Genomic DNA, 19,583 nt, shown 5'->3' with positions numbered 1-19,583 from the left:
GAAACGAAACGGCTGCGATAAGGAAAAGCAGATCGTCAATACTGTGGATAATAACCTTCAAAAGTATTGGGGGAAAATAATATATTAATTTTTACAGGAAGAAAGCCGACTTCTCGGCTTTGTAGACATTGTGAAAGGGGTAAGACCACAAATATCAATCGTACAAGTTTTCAGTTTGTTTTTCCTGTGTAGTTGTGTGTATGTTGACCTGGTGTCGGTGTTTGTTTTTAAAATTAAATGCAAAACTAGTTTTGTAAATGTCGGAGGTCAGATTTTGTCCCCGAACGGCAGAATTAGTTTCCATTTTATAATGGTAACTCCTACAAAGCGAGAACTACTTCAGCTTTTTCTTTGAACTTCTTGAAATGGAGGAATGTTTAAAATAATACAACGAATCTTTTCTCGTTCGTCTTAGTGAATCTTCTACAGATACACAGGAAGGAGGCTGTAAAGTACTTTGATTGCTTGACCAGTCCTCGAGCTTTGCTGTTTAAATTCACGTTAAACTGTGTATTGAATGGACTTAGTTTACCAAGGTGCTGCCCAGTTTCGGCTGTAAATACCCTCCAGGGTTCATGTCGCTTTGCTGTGCAGAGTTCGGTTTCTGTCTTGTGCAAACGGACTGTGTCTTCAGTTTGACTTTTCTAAAAAAGACCTGATGTTATTAGCGACTCGTTTTCATGTGAATGTTTTAAGGCGCTTTATAAATAAGGGATTTCAGCGTTGTCGTACTAGAACAGTAGAGGCTGGATTAAGCCCATTCAACCAAACCTCAGTCACCATGTTGGGAACAAAATAGTTACCGAATATTGTTGATATACCTATATGTCCCTGCCCGTACGCTGGCCCTTCTGCGTTGTGTTCTCAGACTTACACAATGCAGAAATTAAAAGCGACCTTGCACGTATTAAGAACCGAAAACGCTTAAAGGATCCCAGTGCGTGCCAGGCCAATTAAGAGTTCAATAACGCAACGAGCCTGGCTGCAATGAAAACCAGCAGCTGCCCGAAGTGATGTGAGATCCCACAGTCTTCTCTCGTTGCTGATTTAGAGGTCCTTTACATAAATGGAGGGCAGTTCTACAGCCTAAGAAATAACCTTGCAAAATGAGTCAGCTCGTGGGCCTTGAGAAATGTTTGTTAGTCTTCCTTCTCTATTTTGCAAACATTGTTCAGGAGGCATGTGCGTTATTCCTAGTGACCCTGCTTGATTTCTCACCCAAAGATCTTCTTATTAAAGTTCTGCAGAGCTGAGGAGTTTTGGCTTTTTGCAGCAGTTACTTTTGGCATTAAAACTGAGAGAGGGGGTATTTTATTCTAGCCCGTGTGTGTCTTGGCAGGCGATGGAGACCGCTGTGGTCAGTTTGCACGGCCTGTTTGACAAGCTGCGGCACCACGCTGAAGTCCTGAACGAGACCGTCGAACCTCGTAAGCACCCCTTCTTTCCTAAAGGGAGCCCCTTCGCACGACGCTGTTGGGCTGCAGCGTGATCTTCACTCCTGGTCCCGGAGGACTGCTGTACTCCGGGCTTCACGGCTGTAATCATCCTCGCTGGGTGAAGGCGTACTGACCGTGGTGATAGACGCGTTATGTGAACAGCTGATTCAGATAAAGCCCTTAAGAGTTGAGGGTGGAATGAAAGAAAACAGCAGCTTGAGGGGACCAGGAGCAAATATCAATGTCAGAGTCAAATGCTCATCACCGTCATTAAAGCTAATTTGCTGTGTACACTCAAGGGCCAAAATTCTAGGTGACCCCATCAAATAACCCGGTGGGCCTTCATGAGCATCTAAAATAGGTTTCATAGGATGTGGCGCGTATTCCACGAGTTTCTGGATTGTCAGTCTCATCCCGTTTATCCAGCAGGATATCTTTAGCTGAGGTCACGAGGGGTGACAATGGTGTGGGAATGAACTGCATGTTCAACCTGTTCTGCAAGATCTGAAGAGGATTCAGTGCTTGAGGTTTTTCTGCCTAGGAAAGGTTTTGGAAGTCTCTCCTGCTCCTTAAGCCACCCGTGCTTTGCAGCCGTGGTGGGAGTCGGTTATTTGATTGTGTTCCTAATATTTTGGGCCGTGAGTGTGCAAGTAATACAAATGTTGGAAAACATGCTAAGACTCTTATTTTGCCTAAAAGTAATCTTAATTTTTCAGTTAAAAATATTGCAGCATAAAACCCTATGTATCTTATACCAAAGTTATAACAGGAATTTATTTTGGTCCTGGTGTATACCTAAATGAGCTTTTGTATGCTTAATTTTATGTACTGTATATTTTATTCATAGGCCAATGATTTTGAGTCCCTTATTAAGTGTGTATGTCTTGATACCTCCGATCTGATTAAGATGCCTAATTAAAGTTAGTTTTGCCTATCCTACAGTGAGTGTCAATTCAGCTGAAATAAAAACTAAGTTCAAAAGTTGAAACCAAGTGTTATCTAAGGCCTGCCTTACAGAAGATAGTCATACAGCACATACAGTTCAGGTACAGAATCTTCCTGAGCCTCTTTGCTCCTCAGAGTTCATCCAGCTGGCGGTGAATTTCGAGGACTGCCGCCGCAAGTGGCTGAAGAGCGAGCAGGAGCTGGTGTCGTGTAAGGAGGTGCTGGCCAAGGCCGAGACCGAGCGCGGCGCCCTGGAGGTCAAGCTCAAGCACGCCCGCAACCAGGTGGACGTGGAGGTCCGCCGGCGCCAGAAGGCTGAGGCCGAGTGCGAGAAACTGGTGAGTGTGCCCCAGCTCCTGCTGGGGGGCTTTTGTGCTTTTCCCAACCTTGCCTTGCGAGCAGCGAGAGTCACACTGAGGCTTCTGTCTTGGGCTTTGTCCGAAGAGACAGAATGAGAGTTTGTTCTCCAAGGACTGAGATGGTACTTGAAGGGGCACAGAATCCTATGAAAATACATGAGAATAAGTCCTTTTAATTTCATTCTTCAGTTTAACTAATATTTTAAAATTGCTCAGTGGTTACAGCTATACCAAGTTGATGAGGTGTGTTTTTGTAAGTATTGAATAGAGAAGATTCCTAAAAACTATGTTTTGTGTGCAGGATGGGCAAAGGTGTATTATGTGAAGAATGGGAGCTGTGCTTATAAATGGGCCCGCTGTGACCCTCTTTCCCCATTGGCATTGTATTTCAGGATCGGCAGATCCAGTTGATCAGAGAGCTGCTGATCACTGAGGGATCCACTAGCATTCAGCTAAACGAAGAGCAGCGATCTGCCCTGGCCTTCCTCAATGCCCGGACCCAGGCAGCCCCACAGAACACCAGCCGGAGGTAAGCATGGCCCTACTCTTCCAATTCCTTTTAAAGGAAGTTGAGTGTTCTGTCCACTGACACATGCTGTTATTACAGCAGGTTGGTGCCTTTTCTGAGGTGGCCCTGAAGGAAAAGGTACCCCCTGTTTGGCTGGCACCTCCAAGAAGCTAAGAAGACCATTCCTTTTTCTTATCTGAGACCTCTATTGCCATTTTTCTTCTTTTGCAGGTTAACCACGATTGACGAGTCTGCATCCATTCTGTCAGATATCAGCTATGACAAGACAGATGACTCCCTGGTAATATTTTACCCCAGACATTTAACATATTGGGGGGAAAAAAATGGTGACGCACAGAGTTGTAATGTCAGCTCAACCACATTCAAGGCTTTGCTCAGTCCTAACAGTTTTCACTAAATACTAGCACTTTGAATTGGGGAGAAAGTCCTTACTGCACCATTGATCTGTGCTGTAAGGTGTCGGTAAGGTACAAGTTAAAGACTAAAAACCGTTATAAACTTTGCTGAAACTTTCTTTTTTTGCCCAGTGAGAGAAATGGCAAGTAACATTTCTCTTTAATACTATATGTGGTTATTCATAACTAGTAAGTAAAAATGAAATATCAGTTCATATATTTCATGTCTTGTGACAGCATAACCACATAATTGCAGTGCTAAATGCAATTGTCTTATCGTTCCTCAAAGTTCTGTGTTTTTCCTTCATAGGACTGGGACTCTTCAGTTGTGAGAACAGTCCGCCTGAAAAAAAGGGAGAAGAGGGTAAGTGAATGGTGGAGCTTTTCTACCGACGTCGTTGGCATTGTCTGCGTCCCGTGCCGTGTGAATGAAAGGGTGTCTGTTTTGTGATTTCAGCGTTCCTCCAGGCTTCACGTCGATGGCCCCCCTGCCGCCGCCAAGAGATCTCGCTCCTCTGGCAAAGCTGCGGACAAGGTGCTGATCAGCTCACCTTTTATTTCATCCATGAAAATTCATGTGTGCTTGTGTTCAACATTAGTGTTCCTGGGTTCTTTCCATACATTTCCTCTAAAAGTAAGCGTATGTTAATGCTTAAGTGTGTCTGAAGCTCATGAGAACCACTGTGTAACAAACACAGTGTGCTTGCAATGAGTTTGCAAACGCAATCACCCTGTCATATAAATGAATGGGGTTATGTATATGTTTCAAACCTACCAGTGTTGCATTGAAAATGGGCTTTGAATTTGTGGTGAAAGAAAAGTTCTTTCTTAAAATAAATTATAAGGTTTCCATAATTTTGCACAGTAGAAAATGCTTCAGAGTGTTTGAATTTGTTATGAAGTATAACACAGCTCAGCAGAGCACTATAAAAATGGGAAAGCTATATGAATTTGACAAACTGTCTAGTTTACGGAGTTTCACATTTACCTACACTTCTAATAGCTTAAGAATGTTGAACAATAGATCTGGCACACCTGACAGTACATTATCTCCTCAGCAGAGGAGGTGATTGAATCTGTGGCTGTAATCAAATGTCGTGCTTCTCACTATAGCTCAATTTTAATGTCGATTTGTTGGCTTGCTAAGTGTTCATGTGTGATGATTCTTTTTAATTCCTACCTCAGGGGAATGATTCGATTGTGGCCAAGACCACAGTGACAGTGCCTGTCGATGGAGGGCCTATTGAGGCCGTATCCACCATAGAAACTGTGCCCTACTGGACTCGCAGCAGGAGAAAGACTGGTATGTGCTTGCTGAGCACCATTTGCTTTTTCCGATATGGCATGGCCTCAAATGGTGAGGCCTGCAACACAGGGCTCATCCTGTTCTATTAGTGAAGGTATTTGAGCCAATCGGGAACCTTACATATTCATTCTGATCCAGCATCTCGGATCGTACTAGTGTGTACTTTTACAACGAACAGCACAGACTCGTTCAGAAAATTGGCTTTGGGACTTTCCCTTTCCCTTGTCTGTAACAGTCCCCAACAGTTGGAGCAATAATATACCCTGACAGCACCACATTAGATATGGTAGTGTTTTCAGCAAAAGAATTTGGTTTAAGATATCAGAAAAACACATCGAGGAGATTATATTATTTCTGTACCTCACTCCTCTTCTGTGGAAGGTTTTAATTTAATTTAAAGGATCCACCTTATGAGTTATTTGAAATATTCAGTGTAATTTAAGTCAATTTTTGGTTACTTATTTTTTAGTGTTTTTTATTGGTCATAACTGTGTTCATGCCTCTTGCTCTATCAGCCAACCTGCAGAGCTGGGACACGCGCTCTGTCCTGTTGGAGAATGTGGAGGAGCTGCAGAAGAAGCCAGAGCCAGACCGCTGTGCTGAACCAAGTACTCCACAGGGCACTGCGGGTGTCCGGCTGCATGAGTTCGTCTCCAAAACGGTACGGCGTTCGCTCCGGAATGCTCTTGGTCTTTTTAACCCTTCGCTGTGTTTCTGATTCCACTAGTGTTGATCATACTCGCTGGCAGATTCCAGTATCTTTCTAGCACCAATCGGGTGTGCAGCCCCAAATACTTGAAAAGAGACATGATTGAGCCTGTACTCAATTTACAGAACTGGAACAGTTCTGTTTAATTTATGGTTAGCATTCTTTTCCCCACAATGTGCCTGTTCCTTTAAATGAAATCCATAAGGGAGGTGGCAGAGTGCTACACACAAACAAATGTCTGCTGTCTGCTATCTGCAAGGGCTTTAACACGGGGAGAAAAATAAATCCGTGCTCCCTCATGACTTCTGTCGGCCCTCATCATTTTGTACTCTTCCATATGCACGGTGTGTTTGCTGCATGCAATGAGAGGACAAAGAAATTAATGACATCCTGATAAAAACAATGCAGCTAGTAAGAATTTGTCCCATCTTCTATTTTCCTAACCTCTGCAGCAAAGACTGAACACAGAGGGGGTCTTAACTAAAGTTATGTTGCCCCCAATACATAGCAATTATACTCGTGGTTAATTCAATATCAGTAATGGTAAATCTCTGTGGCACCCTCTTCACTAAACACAAGGCTCAGTAATCAAGTACTGGTTTGCCAGTCTCTTTGACGATTCCCTGAGACACTTTGAGGAATCGCAAGGGGAGCCAGTAGTGTAGATTCACCCTGCCCTTCCCCGTTCTGACACTGCAGGTTATCAAGCCCGAGTCCTGCGTGCCCTGCGGGAAAAGGATCAAGTTTGGGAAGCTGTCCCTGAAGTGTCGGGATTGCAGGGTGGTGGCTCACCCTGAGTGTCGGGATCGCTGCCCCTTGCCATGCATCCCCACTCTTGGTGGCACTCCAGTCCGGATCGGAGAGGTATCGCAGCCAAAATGAGCATTCCACTGTTATTCCAATGTCCTGCGGTGTCCTGCATGCGTTCTCGTACACCTGGAGTGAGCTCTCCAGGGTCAAGGAGGCGTTTCTCTGGGATAATAATCTTTGTTTTATATAGTGCCTTTAAAAGTAGCATCTCCAAGCGCTTTGCAGTAGGTGTAGAAATAAAATGGAAAAGGTGTAATAAAAAGGATAACGATAAGAAAATAACCATATAAGAAAGGCAAGCAGTTAGAGGTACAGCAGAAGATTGATGGTTACTAGAAAATGGAGAAGAGATGGAGTTAAAGCCTTTCTGTAGAAGAAGGATTTGAAAGCGTTCAGGGTGAGTGGCAGATAACCAGATAGGAAGCCAGTGCAAGGACTCAAAGACAGGTGACAAACAACATGGTCAGGGTTTTGGCATGCCACATGCTGAACATATTGGATAACCATTGACTCTTGAGGTTATTGAAAGTTTGTAGACATTTTAAAGATTTTTAACAATACTTTCAAGAGGTATTGTTAGGTTAGTTTTGACGCTTATGTAATTGAGGGAATTGAGATGTACTGCAGGGGTAAGTGACTACTTTTATGTGCAAGTACTACTTAATCTGAGAAATATACGTTTTTGTATGGAAAGAGGAAAAATTGCAAAGAGCGGTCTTGATGCTTAAAGTGAGGTCTAAGACAAAGGCTGTCCTTTCCCTTTGAAAAATCATGGTATAACAGCCCGTGACCATGAAAATTAAGCTAATAGTCATTTAGGAATTTAGGAAAAGGTTATAAAACATTTTTTACAAAGGTCAATAAGGTTCTTTTAACTACAGTATAGAAGCGATTACAGTTCTTGAATGAATGTCCTTCCTCTTGTGCTGATCTTGTCGCTTCATGTCCAGGGCACCCTGGCGGACTATGTTCCCACCTCCTCTCCCATGATCCCATCGCTGGTGGTTCACTGTGTCAATGAAATAGAGCAGAGGGGTCTGCATGAGGTAAGCAAGCGTGTGCACAAGAGTGTGCATTTACAAACAAGGAGGGTTTTTTGGCTCATCTTGAAGTAGCTGCTTCTTTCAAGAAAGTTAATTTGAAATAAGTGTGTAAGGGTGCATCCAGGATGGCATTCTGGAATCCTTCCTTATGCACTATGTAGATGACACTAAGAAAAGCTGTTCTGTTTCTGTCTAACGTTGCTATGTTTTATTCCGTTTTCTGTGTTTAATATTACTTGGTTCATGGGATGGATGCAGACCCTTGGGAACTTTGGGTTTGCATTCTGGAAAACGATGCTGACCATGATCATTTGAAAGGAAATTTCTAAATAGTCTGATGGGCCGGTATAAGCTAGGTTGAATCGTGTTTCCTGATTCCAGAACTGGAGGTTCTTGCTGTAAAAGAAAAGGCACAGAAGGTGGCATGGGAAAAAGTATTCTGTAAATCTTTGTGCATGTAGACGGGGCTGTACCGGTTGTCAGGGATGGATCGCACAGTGAAGGAGCTGAAGGAGAAGTTTCTCCGGGGGAAGACAGTTCCCCTGCTTAGCAAGGTGGATGACATCCACGCCATCTGCGGCCTCCTCAAGGACTTCCTGAGGAACCTGAAGGAGCCGCTGCTCACGTTCCGTCTCAACAGGGCCTTTATGGAGGCTGCAGGTCAGTCCAGGCCGTCTCGATCTGAAATAAGGGAGCAAATCTTTAATGAGCAGGTCAAAGAGAGTCTGGCGTTGGTTGAAGCTGTGGGAAATCTTTTGAAGCTGAGAGCAGAAAAAAAATTAATCAAGCCAGAAGAAGCAAACACTGGTTTCCAGGAACCAAGGCTGAGAACCACTGATCTAAAGGAAAAAACTGATATTTTCAGTCTAGTAAAATGTAAAGATCTCCAGCCTCTTGTATTCCTTAATCATTATCCTGATAGCCTGACTTTAGAAAACATATATTGCTTTAGTAGGGCTCTTGTATTGCTCAGCACCTTGTGATTAAAAGAGACTGAACTGGTTCGGGTGTGTATATTTGATACTTGCTGACTGAACTTGTCTCTTCAGAAATCTCGGATGATGATAACAGCATTGCCTCAATGTACCAGACCATCAGTGAGCTGCCTCAAGCCAACAGGGACACGCTGGCTTTCCTGATCATACACTTGCAGAGGTAGGGTGGTGGAAGTGGTGTAGTCCTCCCCTTGAGGAGCTCAAGGCAACCTGAACCTCAGATATTTAAATTCTAATGAAACTTTAAATATGCACCTAGTGCAGTACTGATTACGCAATAAGCATTGTCATTCTTATTTCTCTTTGCCACTTACAAGTCCTGTGATATCCCTCTGTTTTACAGAGTTGCTCAAAGTCCAGATACAAAAATGGACATCCCAAATCTTGCCAAAGTCTTTGGGCCCACGATACTTGGCCATGCTGTGCCCGATCCAGACCCCATGACCATCCTGCAGGACACTAAAAGACAGCCCAAGGTAATTTGTGGGCCACATTGAAGGCAATCTGTAAGCATCCTTCCTGACAAGGTTTTAAGGAATGAGTAATGCAAGGTGATTAATAATTTGTCAAGAGGCTTGTTCACGTACTCACTTTTATTTAAAAATTGTTCTAGTTCTTCAAGCTTTTCCTAAGATATGAAGTCTACAACAATTAATCTGAGCTTCTTTACCTTCGTTTCCAGATAATCTCGTTGTTTTTACCTCTATCGCCAGTAGCGGTCTTCCGTATGCTATAACACGGTATTAAATAAGAGTAAGACTTCAGAGCTCATTGTGTGTGCGCCTGCAGGTAATGGAGCGTCTGCTGAGCCTGCCTGTTGAATACTGGAGCCAGTTCATGATGGTGGACCAGGAGCATGGCCATCCTGACCACATGATCATTGAGAATGCTAACACATACTCCACTCCTGAAACCAAAGGTAGGAGTGGCAGGACTGCACTTTGCTCAATAGAGAGGTCTGCAGAAATGTAGTCTTTTTATGAGACCTGGTCCCTTTTTGGTCCATCCAGCCTTTAGAATGTGTTGTGTTCAGATGTACAGGTATATGTGAATAGGGTTCTATAAATCATTTGTGAACTGATTTATTTTTTTCTAAAATGCTGATATTTTGTAGCTGTATATGCAAATGCAAAAACTGCATTTCAGTTTCTATTTTTTTGTGTAGAACTGAAGAAAATTGTGCCGCTAATTCTGATAGCGTCAATTAAAGCATTGTTTTTGCCTGTTCCTACCCCAGTAAGCATGCTTGGCCCCCTGACCACTCCTGAGCACCAGATGGCTAAAACTCCTTCATCCAGCTCACTGTCTCAGCGCATGAAGACAACGCTAAGCAGGAACACTCCCAGGTCTGTTGCAAACGAGATCATTTTAATTACTCCAGTTCATGTGCAGACCAGAACATTCTAAAAGCATCTTGATGGCTTTTTGTTTACCAAAAATGCCTCTTTTATTTACTTGAAATCTTAGAATGGTGGCTTCATGGTTCTCGTGTAAGTAGTTTTTTTTGTGAAGTACGTGAAACGGCACGTTATGGACACTGCTCATACCTCTGCACTGAGATGGTGAAGCCAGGGAATGTTGAAAATACTTAAAATGCAGAAAAGTTTGATTTTGATTTCTTGGCGGAGTGTTGTAACATTTAGTACAGGACTATCAGACACAATTGCTGGAGGGCATCGGGGTCCACTGGTTTTCACTCCAACTTGATTTAATTTTCTTCATTAGGCTTTTTAACAAGTTTTTATTTTTTATAGCTGATTAGTTTAATAGATACAATTTGTTTTGGAAAGCGGCAACTACCTAGTATTTTCTGGGGCCAAGAGGGAAGAAGTGCATTTCTCCAACTAATTAGGTAATTAAGACTACTGAGAGCTTGCCTAGAAGAAAAGCCAGAGAAACTAGGACTATAATTTGATGCCCCTGGATTAGCAGTGTCTTTAGAAAAGTGTTGATCATACAATACCGCATTGCCTTCAATATATAGAACAGTTTTTCTTCACCTACCCACTGATGCAATGTTTGTTTTTACATTGTAGATTTGGGAGCAAGAGCAAGTCTGCAACTAGCTTCACTCGCCAGGGCAACTTCTTTGCCTCCCCACTCCTGAAATGAAGCAGTGGTAGAACGACTATATTCCTGAATCTCGCACTACAATTCTAATGCAAGAGCTAGAAAGTGTTTGGTTTTTTTTACCCTGTATCATGCTTCTGAATCTTACCCATAACCCATACTTACAGGTTTTAAGTTGTATTTTATCCTATTTAATATCTTTATAAGTGATTACAAAGTTTTTTTAAAATAGTTTTAATACTGCAGTAACGGAACAATCATAACCAAAGGGAGAAACCTGTTTGTTGAGGTACACAGGGAGGATATGAAATCCATTGCTCTCAATGGGTTCTACAGAAACTTGGGATTTGTCTTTCAAGTTTTGCGGTGCAGGTAATCTTCAAAGAACCTACAAGAACTGTAAAATTGTGTGTAACCAACAAGAGCTGTAAAGTAGAATGGAACATTGATTTGGAAATAGTACTTAAATGTTCATTTCTGAAATGTCAAAATTGTTTGTATCGTGTACTATGTTTAACGAGCAGTCCTAATACATTTAACCTGAATTATAAATGGATTGTGGCCAACTTGTGTACTAAAAGTATTAGACCTGATTACATTTTAAGGTTTCAGGATTTCATATGAAAAAAGTGTCTAAACACAATGCTTCACTGGCACTTCATTGTCAATGCCCAAGTGATGCCAATAGACATCGGTGTTATACTATTGTGGTATAAAGTGAAGGAACAGTTTTCAATTCTCCATCTTTTTATAAATATTGGGATTGTAAGTCTAATTTAAGTAATGAAGACTGCCCTGTCTTTTTCCACTTGCCTGAAAGGTACACAATTGAAAAGGCGCAATTTTATATATGAAGTTACTGAAAATTCCTCTTGACTCTGGTTGTAGGCTGATCTTGGTGGAATTCTGCCTTGGAGGGGATGGGAATTGCAAATGTTGCTTGTTATAATTCCAGACCAATGGATGTTACCCGAAGTGTTTTAGGGTGGAAGGGGTGTTTATCACCTGCACCCTTCTACAGCTAATCTTAGCTGTGCTCATCTTTGAATTAGTCAAGATCTAGCCTAGTCTGATCAATTGGCTTAGAACAACTTCAAGACAAACTGGTACTCCTAACCCTCATGGGCTTAGTTTAGTTGAAATGCAGAAGTATTGGACTTTGTGTTCTAATCTGATTACACAGTAATAAGTGTTCTATATGCATGCTGTGCTATTCAAATTTGTCAAATATAAATTTGTCAAGAATCATGTCTGTTTTTTGCAGAAAGAAAAGAAGTACAATTTATTTTAATCATGTCTGGATTTCTCAACTTCTGAGAGATTCCTGTTTTGTGACATCATATCATATTACAACGAGATATTTGTATTTTTAGGTTTGGAGAGCATGGTGCAAAAAATGTTTTATCAAAATCTATAAGTTCTGCATGGTTGGGAAAATTACTTCTTCTGGGGAGAACATTAGATTACGGAGATTGGGTTGTATTTTCAGCTACATCCACATTTTTCACTGTTGGTAACTGCTCCCGGAGGTGAAGATACAGAATTGGTGCATTGTAATGAAAAAATGCTGCTGAACTGCATACAAAATTAGCGAATACTGTATTTGGAAGAATACTAGAAATTCCAAACGTTTCATACCAGGGTTTTTATTTGCAAATATCAAAACTTTAATGAACCCCCACCCGTTAATTAAAATTACAGTCAACGTTTTCTCAGACTACTACATAAAGGATTATTTCTAAAATGGAGATCTGTGTTGAAATGAAAAGGGCTGAACATTTGTATTTTTAAAAGTCACAGCTCTGTTATCAAGCAATGCAGTACATCTGTTAGTGCCAAAGCCTAGAACACACCTTGGACCAGTGGTATTCTGTGCTAAGTACAGGATTTCATTTCTGAAGAGGAAATCCTTAACCTACCGTGAAATTGGATTATATGTGAAATACAAGGTATTTTAACTTGATAACGTTCAAGGGCTGGTTTGAAATGCACTACGTGCCAAGGTGTTACCTCTGATTTCATTTTTATGTTGATGAAAATGTTGCTTGTGAGAGTGGAACACCCTTATTACAGTGTTTTACTGAGGTTTAGTATCCAACTTAATTCTACCTTATTTGCAGATCCTTTTCCTTGATATAAAAACTTATCAAATGAAGCAGAAACCTCCAACCAGTAACATTTTCACCAAGTGGTAACATTTTCAATTCAGTATCTGCATAAGCACCTACTACAGTTCATTTAGTATGCAAGAAACTGAAGTTTCGAACTGTGTTCTGTAATGTTCTACATTTTTCCCCTGCACCCATTGCAGCCAAAGCTAGAGTCTGCATTGACCTGTTATTTCCAGAAGGGCCAGAAAACAGGAGTATCCTTGACATATTTCTGGTACAGGGGGTCCGTGCCCCACTTTTTAACTGCATATTCCTCCAAGGGGGGGACTCCACTGACGTAGCGAATGAGGAACCAGAGGATGAGGGGCGAGGTGACGGTAAGGTACTGGGTGCCCTGCATCACTGAAGAGGCGGAGATGAACAGGCCTGCCCACTGCATGATCTCTCCCACGTAGTTGGGATGCCTGCTGTAGGCCCACAGCCCATGCCGGATGAACTTCCCCTGTCAAAGCACAGCACAGGGCCTTGTCATTACAGCCCAATTACAGTGAACACAGAAGCTAGACCTGCCTCTCAGGTGAGAAATCAACCATCAAGCTGGATATCTATACATTAATGCTTTCCACTGTGTTGGATGACCATTTCCTTCACAATATAACTGTCCTGGTGCCTCTGCACCATCGGGACTTCTCATTTCCTTGCTAGTGTGGATCGTTCACCACTGTTTTCAATCTTGGGTCATCTAACCCAACACTAAACCCCACCTACCCCACTCATAAATTCTACTATAGAAAAGGGTTTAGCCTCCCCTTTTAGATTAAATCAAAGCTATCCCATCTCCTGGGGTACTATCACCTTGTAACAGGTTCAGAATAAGCCCTGCTCCATTCCGTTGTCATATTTTTCCCCAACTTGTGCATGGCCCCCTCTGTAATCTGGAGGCAGCAGAGTGCCCAGCTGTTTCCTCAGAGTGGCACCTACAGCATTATCGGGGTCCCGTCTGAAGTTCCACTTCTGCTGGTCTGCGATGACCTCCACGAGAAAGCCCACTCCCCACAGGGCCCAGCCCAGGTAGTCTCGGAAGCCCAGGGGCGGGTTCCGGCGCTCCAGGTTTAGGATAACGGTGGGAAGGAGAGTCGTAAAGACCCACACCCCTGGAATAACAATGTACTGGTGAAGCTCTGGATACTGCTTACTTTATTTTACCATTAAGGTTGCCTGTTAAAATAAATTTCAAAATGGAGATTAGGATTCAACAAAATCACAACATCTGTCTCAGCTGCCAAATAAATCTTGAATGCACAATACTGTTACATATTCTGTTTTACCATGGACTTGGTACAGTTCCATAAAATGTGTCTATGTGGGCTGACTTCCAGTAGAGAGTTTATACATTTCCACCCCAGGGATCTCTGGCTGATTGGTGACTGAGTTCAGCAGGGTGTTAACCTGTTTTACTTGTACAGTCTTGAAAGCAGCGTGAACTGCCACAGACCCATGGGTGAATTCTAGGTACCTTGCATGGTCCAGTAGAACCAGAAAACCCCTGGTCTGTCTCTGATGTTGTTGAAGCGCCGATCCTTCCCAGCAGCCATCATTCGCAAGAACAGGAATGTGCCCAGCCTGCATGGAGGAGAAAGGATCTGCTGAAAACCACATAAAGCAGACAATTTAAAGCTGCTGTGTTTTTTTTTCCAACACTGAGATTTTCTGGTTTATGAAACATTTTACCATTTAGTTTATGTGGTTTTACCACAACTTGAATTGGAATATCACAACGGAACCATGTCATGGAGCTCTAACGAAAGTTCGGGAGTGTTGAAGACAGTCAAACACATTAAACTCATCTGAGGCAACTCGCACCTAATCCCGACAGAATTGCCTCAGTTCCCATATACAGTGGTGTGAAAAAGTGTTTGCCCCCTTCCTGATTTCTTATTTTTTTGCATGTTTGTCACACTGAAATGTTTCAGATCATCAAACAAATTGAAATATTAGACAAAGATAACACAAGTAAACACAAAATGCAGTTTTTAAATGAAGGTTTTTATTATTAAGGGGGAAAAAAAATCCAAACCTACATGGCCCTGTGTGAAAAAGTGACTGCCCCCCCTGTTAAAACATAAATCAACTGTGGTTTATCACATCTTTGGAAAGCTGAGTTCAATTTCTCTAGCCACACCCAGGCCTGATTACTGCCACACCTGTTCTCAATCAAGAAATCACTTAAATAGGACCTGCCTGACAAAGTGAAGTAGACCAAAAGATCCTCAAAAGCTAGACATCATGCTGTGATCCAAACAAATTCAGGAACAAATGAAAAACAGAGTAATTGAGCGAACCACAGTGAGAGCCATTATCCACAAGTGGCGAAAACATGGAACAGTGGTGAACCTTCCCAGGAGTGGCCGGCCGACCAAAATTACCCCAAGAGCGCAGCGACAACTCATCCAAGAGGTCACAAAAAAACCCACAACAACATCCAAAGAACTGCAGGCTTCACTTGCCTCAGTTAAGGTCAGTGTTCATGACTCCACCATAAGAAAGAGACTGGGCAAAAATGGCCTGCATGGCAGAGTTCCAAGACAAAAACCACTGCTGAGCAAAAAAAACATAAAGGCTCGTCTCAGTTCTGCCAGAAAACATCTTGATGATCCCCAAGACTTTTGGGAAAATACTCTGTGGACTGATGAGACAAAAGTTGAACTTTTTGGAAGGTGTGTGTCCTATTACATCTGGCGTAAAAGTATCACAGCATTTCAGAAAAGGAACATCATACCAACAGTAAAATATGGTGGTGGTAGTGTGATGGTCTGGGGCTGTTTTGCTGCTTCAGGACCTGGAAGACTTGCTGTGGTAAATGGAACCATGAATTCTGCTGTCTACCAAAAAATCCTGAAGGAGAATGTCCGGCCATCTGTTCGTGACCTCAAGCTGAAGCACACTTGGGTTCTGCAACAGGACAATGATCCAAAACACACCAGCAAGTCCACCTCTGAATGGCTTAAGAAAAACAAAATGAAGACTTTGGAGTGACCTAGTCTAAGTCCTGACCTGAATCCGATTGAGATGTTGTGGCATGACCTTAAAAAAGCGGTTAAGGCTCGAAAACCCTCCAATGTGGCTGAATTACAACAATTCTGCAAAGATGAGTGGGCCAAAATTCCTCCACAGCGCTGTAAAAGACTCATTGCCAGTTATCACAAACGCTTGATTGCAGTTGTTGCTGCTAAGGGTGGCCCAACCAGTTATTAGGTTTAGGGGGCAATCACTTTTTCACACAGGGCCATGTAGGTTTGGATTTTTTTTCCCCTTAATAATAAAAACCTTCATTTAAAAACTGCATTTTGTGTTTACTTGTGTTATCTTTGTCTAATATTTCAATTTGTTTGATGATCTGAAACATTTCAGTGTGACAAACATGCAAAAAAATAAGAAATCAGGAAGGGGGCAAACACTTTTTCACACCACTGTATACTTCACCCTCTTCTCTTCCTCGCTCGTTTTCACATCCATCTCCACCTTTGCAGCTACCCCTTCGGCACCCTTTCACCAGGTATGGGGGTCCCAGTCTCCCCATCCTATGGCTGGGAGGTTGCCCCTCAGTCAAGTGGGCTAAGCCAAAGTTTTCACTAAATTCAATAAATGATTCTACTGTTACACGAATCTCGGCTGCTGTCATTCCTCGGAGACTTCAACTAAGCAGGCAGGCTTCAATTAAGTAATGAAGGTAGTATCGTGGGCCTCCAGGACCAGGATATGGAACCCTTGACCTATTGGATAAACGGGATGAGGGCTCTCCAGGAACAGGGCTGGAGACCCCTGTTTTAAGGGATTGTTCTTCATTGGGTAGTAATAGGACAGCTGTCATCATTTCTGCAGTCTTGTCATTTTTCGGGCATCTTCCCCGGCCCCCTCCCCTGTTCAAACTGTTCAATTAATCTCCGATTACTACAATAATTTCACGGCAACGGGTGCAAAGTCATTCTGTACTGTGGTTTTACCGCAGCCCCCACGCCGTCACCAGCCAGCTATGTACGGTCTGACGCCTGTAGCTGTGCCCTCCCCACCGGCGGCTCAGGTGAGTGAGCAGGATGAAGGATCCCGTACCTGTCAAAACAGAGCCAGAGACGAGAGTCACTCCTGCTGCTCGAAAATACCTCATCCTGGGACGACATGTCTGTTAGTCCAGCAAAACGTTCGGTTTTGTTAACGAAGTCCGCGGTCCGCTAGCTGCGCCGTGAGAGATTTTGAATAAAACTGTGGGAACACCCATCATTATCCTCCCCATCAAAGGTCAAGTGGGAAATCGGGATTATTATTTGACGACGGGCATTAAGGAAAACACAGAGATTTGCCACCATTTAGAAGAACCTTTCGTGGGAGTTCGTATTTGACGTGACCGCTTCCACACGAAAATGGCGCCGATTCCGACAAGTAAGCAGGTGCGCCGTTAAGCGCCTTGGGTTCCGTAAATCAAATTTAACAAAGTCTGATTTATTAGTCTTTTGATTAACCGTCAATTAAGCTACCAACTCTCACTACCTCAACAAAATAACTATAATCTACATTTCGCTTAATGTGTTTAATTGATTCTGAATCACTTCGGCAACCGATCTACAGTACTTCCAGTCTCCAGTTTACGGTGCTTTTTAAGTACGAGTACAGGCTAAATTTATATGTACATTAGTAGAAAGCTATATCGCTAACGACTAAAAGCGAGTTTATGACTTGAATTTGCGAACTTCATTAGACCCGTTAGGCGATCATGTTGTAACCATTAGATTCTTTATTGTTATAAGAAATAAAATGGAAATAAACCGATTATCTCTTAATCTAATGATTACCAATATTGAACATTCCCTCCAGTTAAGTTACCACTTATTTCAAACTAGTTTGCAGTACAAGTATAGGTAGCTGCGTCAGCATGTGTAGGCTGCAAAGGAACAAGTAAAGGTTTATTCCATGCTGAAAAGAGAAGAGACAACGTTTGTGGAGCCTTCTTCGGGTATCAATGTTTGCAATACATTAGTGTATTGTGACACTTTATGTGCGCCCCGTTTCTGGAATTTACGGTAGTACCAAAACGAAATTCTTGTAAACGAAATTGCCTGGTAGTCTAAAATTGAAACGCAGCTTCTTTCACAATCAAGAAGTTCGAGTAAGGAGCTGAATCAGCAAGCGGAAGATGCAAAGGAGTAGATACAGATTTACTGCCCGCTGAAAGTGAAGAAATGAAATACTGCCTTCTTCACACAGACGAAACGTAATCTCTTTCTTTTCTTTTTTACCTTTCAACAGGCAATGAACGTTCACCTGCTCCTTTGTGTCACAATCACACCCCCAAAACCCACATCCACGTGTAACAGTAAGCAGCACGCACAGAAGAAACCGAGAGAAAGTTTAGTGTAACCCCCAAATAGTAATACAATTCACGCGACCTAAGGCGTATACTAAATGACAAGGTTTGTTCTGCACTGTTTTGTTCTTGTGATTTAGTAAACATGAACAAGACCCGCTCCAACTGAACAGAACCGTCGCATAATGCGAGTTGCGGTGCGATTCAAGATGGTCCCAATTGCTCTTGGTCAGTTTACCACAAGACACAGCCAAACAGGACTCAAGTTTCTCTCAAGCGCAGTCCTCACCAGCTATATCGTAGATCTTCTCGGATTGGAAGACAGCGGATACTGCCCAGCAAGACCATTGTATAGCCAGATCGATGGCGGCAAATTTGACCACGGCGTTTCCCATAACTGTACCCCACATTATTCCTCCCTATTACGGCTGTGCCCGCCGTTTGCCACAATCTGGACAACTTTCAGACGAGACGCGTTACGATACCAATGTATTTCATAACACTGGACTGTTATGAAAGGCGGGTCCTCCGCCCCCTGGAGCAGCACAGTGCTCATGGGTACTGTAGTTTTTCCGGTACAAGTCACAGACAACTCTAGTGTTGTCTGTGACTTGCGCCCGGCTTAGGATACGATCTGTGTGAAGCTTGCGTGTTCTCCCCACGCATGATCGGACTCCGGACTTCACCCACCTTTTAAAGACCCGCTAGATGGCTTTAATAAATTTGTCCCCCTATACTCGTCAGTGTCTGTGTACTCGTCTGGGCCTCCCAGGTGTAATCTCACAGCACGCCAGTACCTCCGGGCGTCTCGCTGTGACCCGCAGCAGGAATAAGAGACGTCCGAGAGCGGGAGTATGTAGCATCGGTCATGGTACGGCACAGGGGGATTTGGGGATCGGGACAAGAAGTAGTTTGGGCCTGATTTAATCTAAACATTTATTTACTACAGGTGAGTACTCAAGAATTCTGTGAAAGACGTCCATGCGCTACATGTGTGGTGCGTTCGTGATGTTAGAACTACACGGACGTAGAGATCTTAAGAAAATCGGTTTACACCGCAATGCCTGTCATAATCAGGGACACAAAAACTCACCACTAGATGGCAGATTGGAGCCGTAACCTTACCGATAGAGGATGGCGATAGGAGCAATAACTGGTAATAACTGGCTAGGTGCATTTCGGGGCCAAACTGATTTATTAGGGTTATTGCTGTGCTGTTTTTAAAAAGTGAATTTTTTTTAAATAAATGGTTTTGTATAGCTTTCTAATAAATGTACTTATCACACTGTCAGTGCCTTGGTGAGGCCGTGCGGTTTCACACGACAAAAAGCATAATGCCAAACACGGACCTGTCGTTATTAATATTAACTCTGCTGATAATTTTGATCATCTAATAGCTTTGGAATAATTGCACAATTACCCATTCATTGCAGGATAATCAAAATCAAAAGCAATGATTAAAGTATAATTGTTAACTTCCTCAAGGCAAGACAGAACGGTGCAAAGTTCGGCTCAC

General features: G+C 42.7%; 2 protein-coding genes across 3 annotated transcripts; one reads left to right on the top strand and one right to left on the bottom strand.

The window, feature by feature from the left end:
* Nucleotides 1-11,149, top strand: racgap1 (Rac GTPase activating protein 1). Its single transcript, XM_088914209.1, has 17 exons — nt 1-139; nt 1,340-1,427; nt 2,517-2,719; nt 3,133-3,269; nt 3,480-3,549; nt 3,975-4,028; nt 4,122-4,199; nt 4,850-4,967; nt 5,486-5,631; nt 6,379-6,543; nt 7,440-7,535; nt 7,994-8,192; nt 8,582-8,687; nt 8,871-9,003; nt 9,317-9,446; nt 9,765-9,873; nt 10,564-11,149. Exons 2-17 carry the CDS (start codon nt 1,343-1,345, stop codon nt 10,637-10,639), a joined length of 1,905 nt encoding a protein of 634 aa, XP_088770335.1. The 5' UTR covers nt 1-139; nt 1,340-1,342; the 3' UTR covers nt 10,640-11,149.
* Nucleotides 11,150-12,227: 1,078 nt separating this feature from the next.
* On the bottom strand, nt 12,228-18,589 carry LOC148841522 (3-oxo-5-alpha-steroid 4-dehydrogenase 1). Of its 2 annotated transcripts, XM_088924070.1 has the most exons (5): nt 18,357-18,589; nt 16,713-16,818; nt 14,225-14,331; nt 13,690-13,862; nt 12,228-13,210 (listed from the first exon to the last, which is right to left on the bottom strand). In XM_088924070.1, exons 1-5 carry the CDS (start codon nt 18,475-18,477, stop codon nt 12,935-12,937), a joined length of 783 nt encoding a protein of 260 aa, XP_088780196.1. In that variant the 5' UTR covers nt 18,478-18,589; the 3' UTR covers nt 12,228-12,934. The 2 variants fall into 2 exon arrangements, with proteins under 2 accessions (XP_088780196.1, XP_088780204.1); XM_088924078.1 differs by lacking the exon at nt 16,713-16,818 and having other exon boundaries at nt 18,357-18,564.
* Nucleotides 18,590-19,583: the final 994 nt, after the last annotated feature.

Source organism: Atractosteus spatula, chromosome 1 (genome assembly GCF_055471065.1).
Source record: "Atractosteus spatula isolate fAtrSpa1 chromosome 1, fAtrSpa1.hap1, whole genome shotgun sequence".
Taxonomy (NCBI): domain Eukaryota; kingdom Metazoa; phylum Chordata; class Actinopteri; order Semionotiformes; family Lepisosteidae; genus Atractosteus; species Atractosteus spatula.
This window is presented reverse-complemented; position numbering and strand designations above follow the sequence as displayed.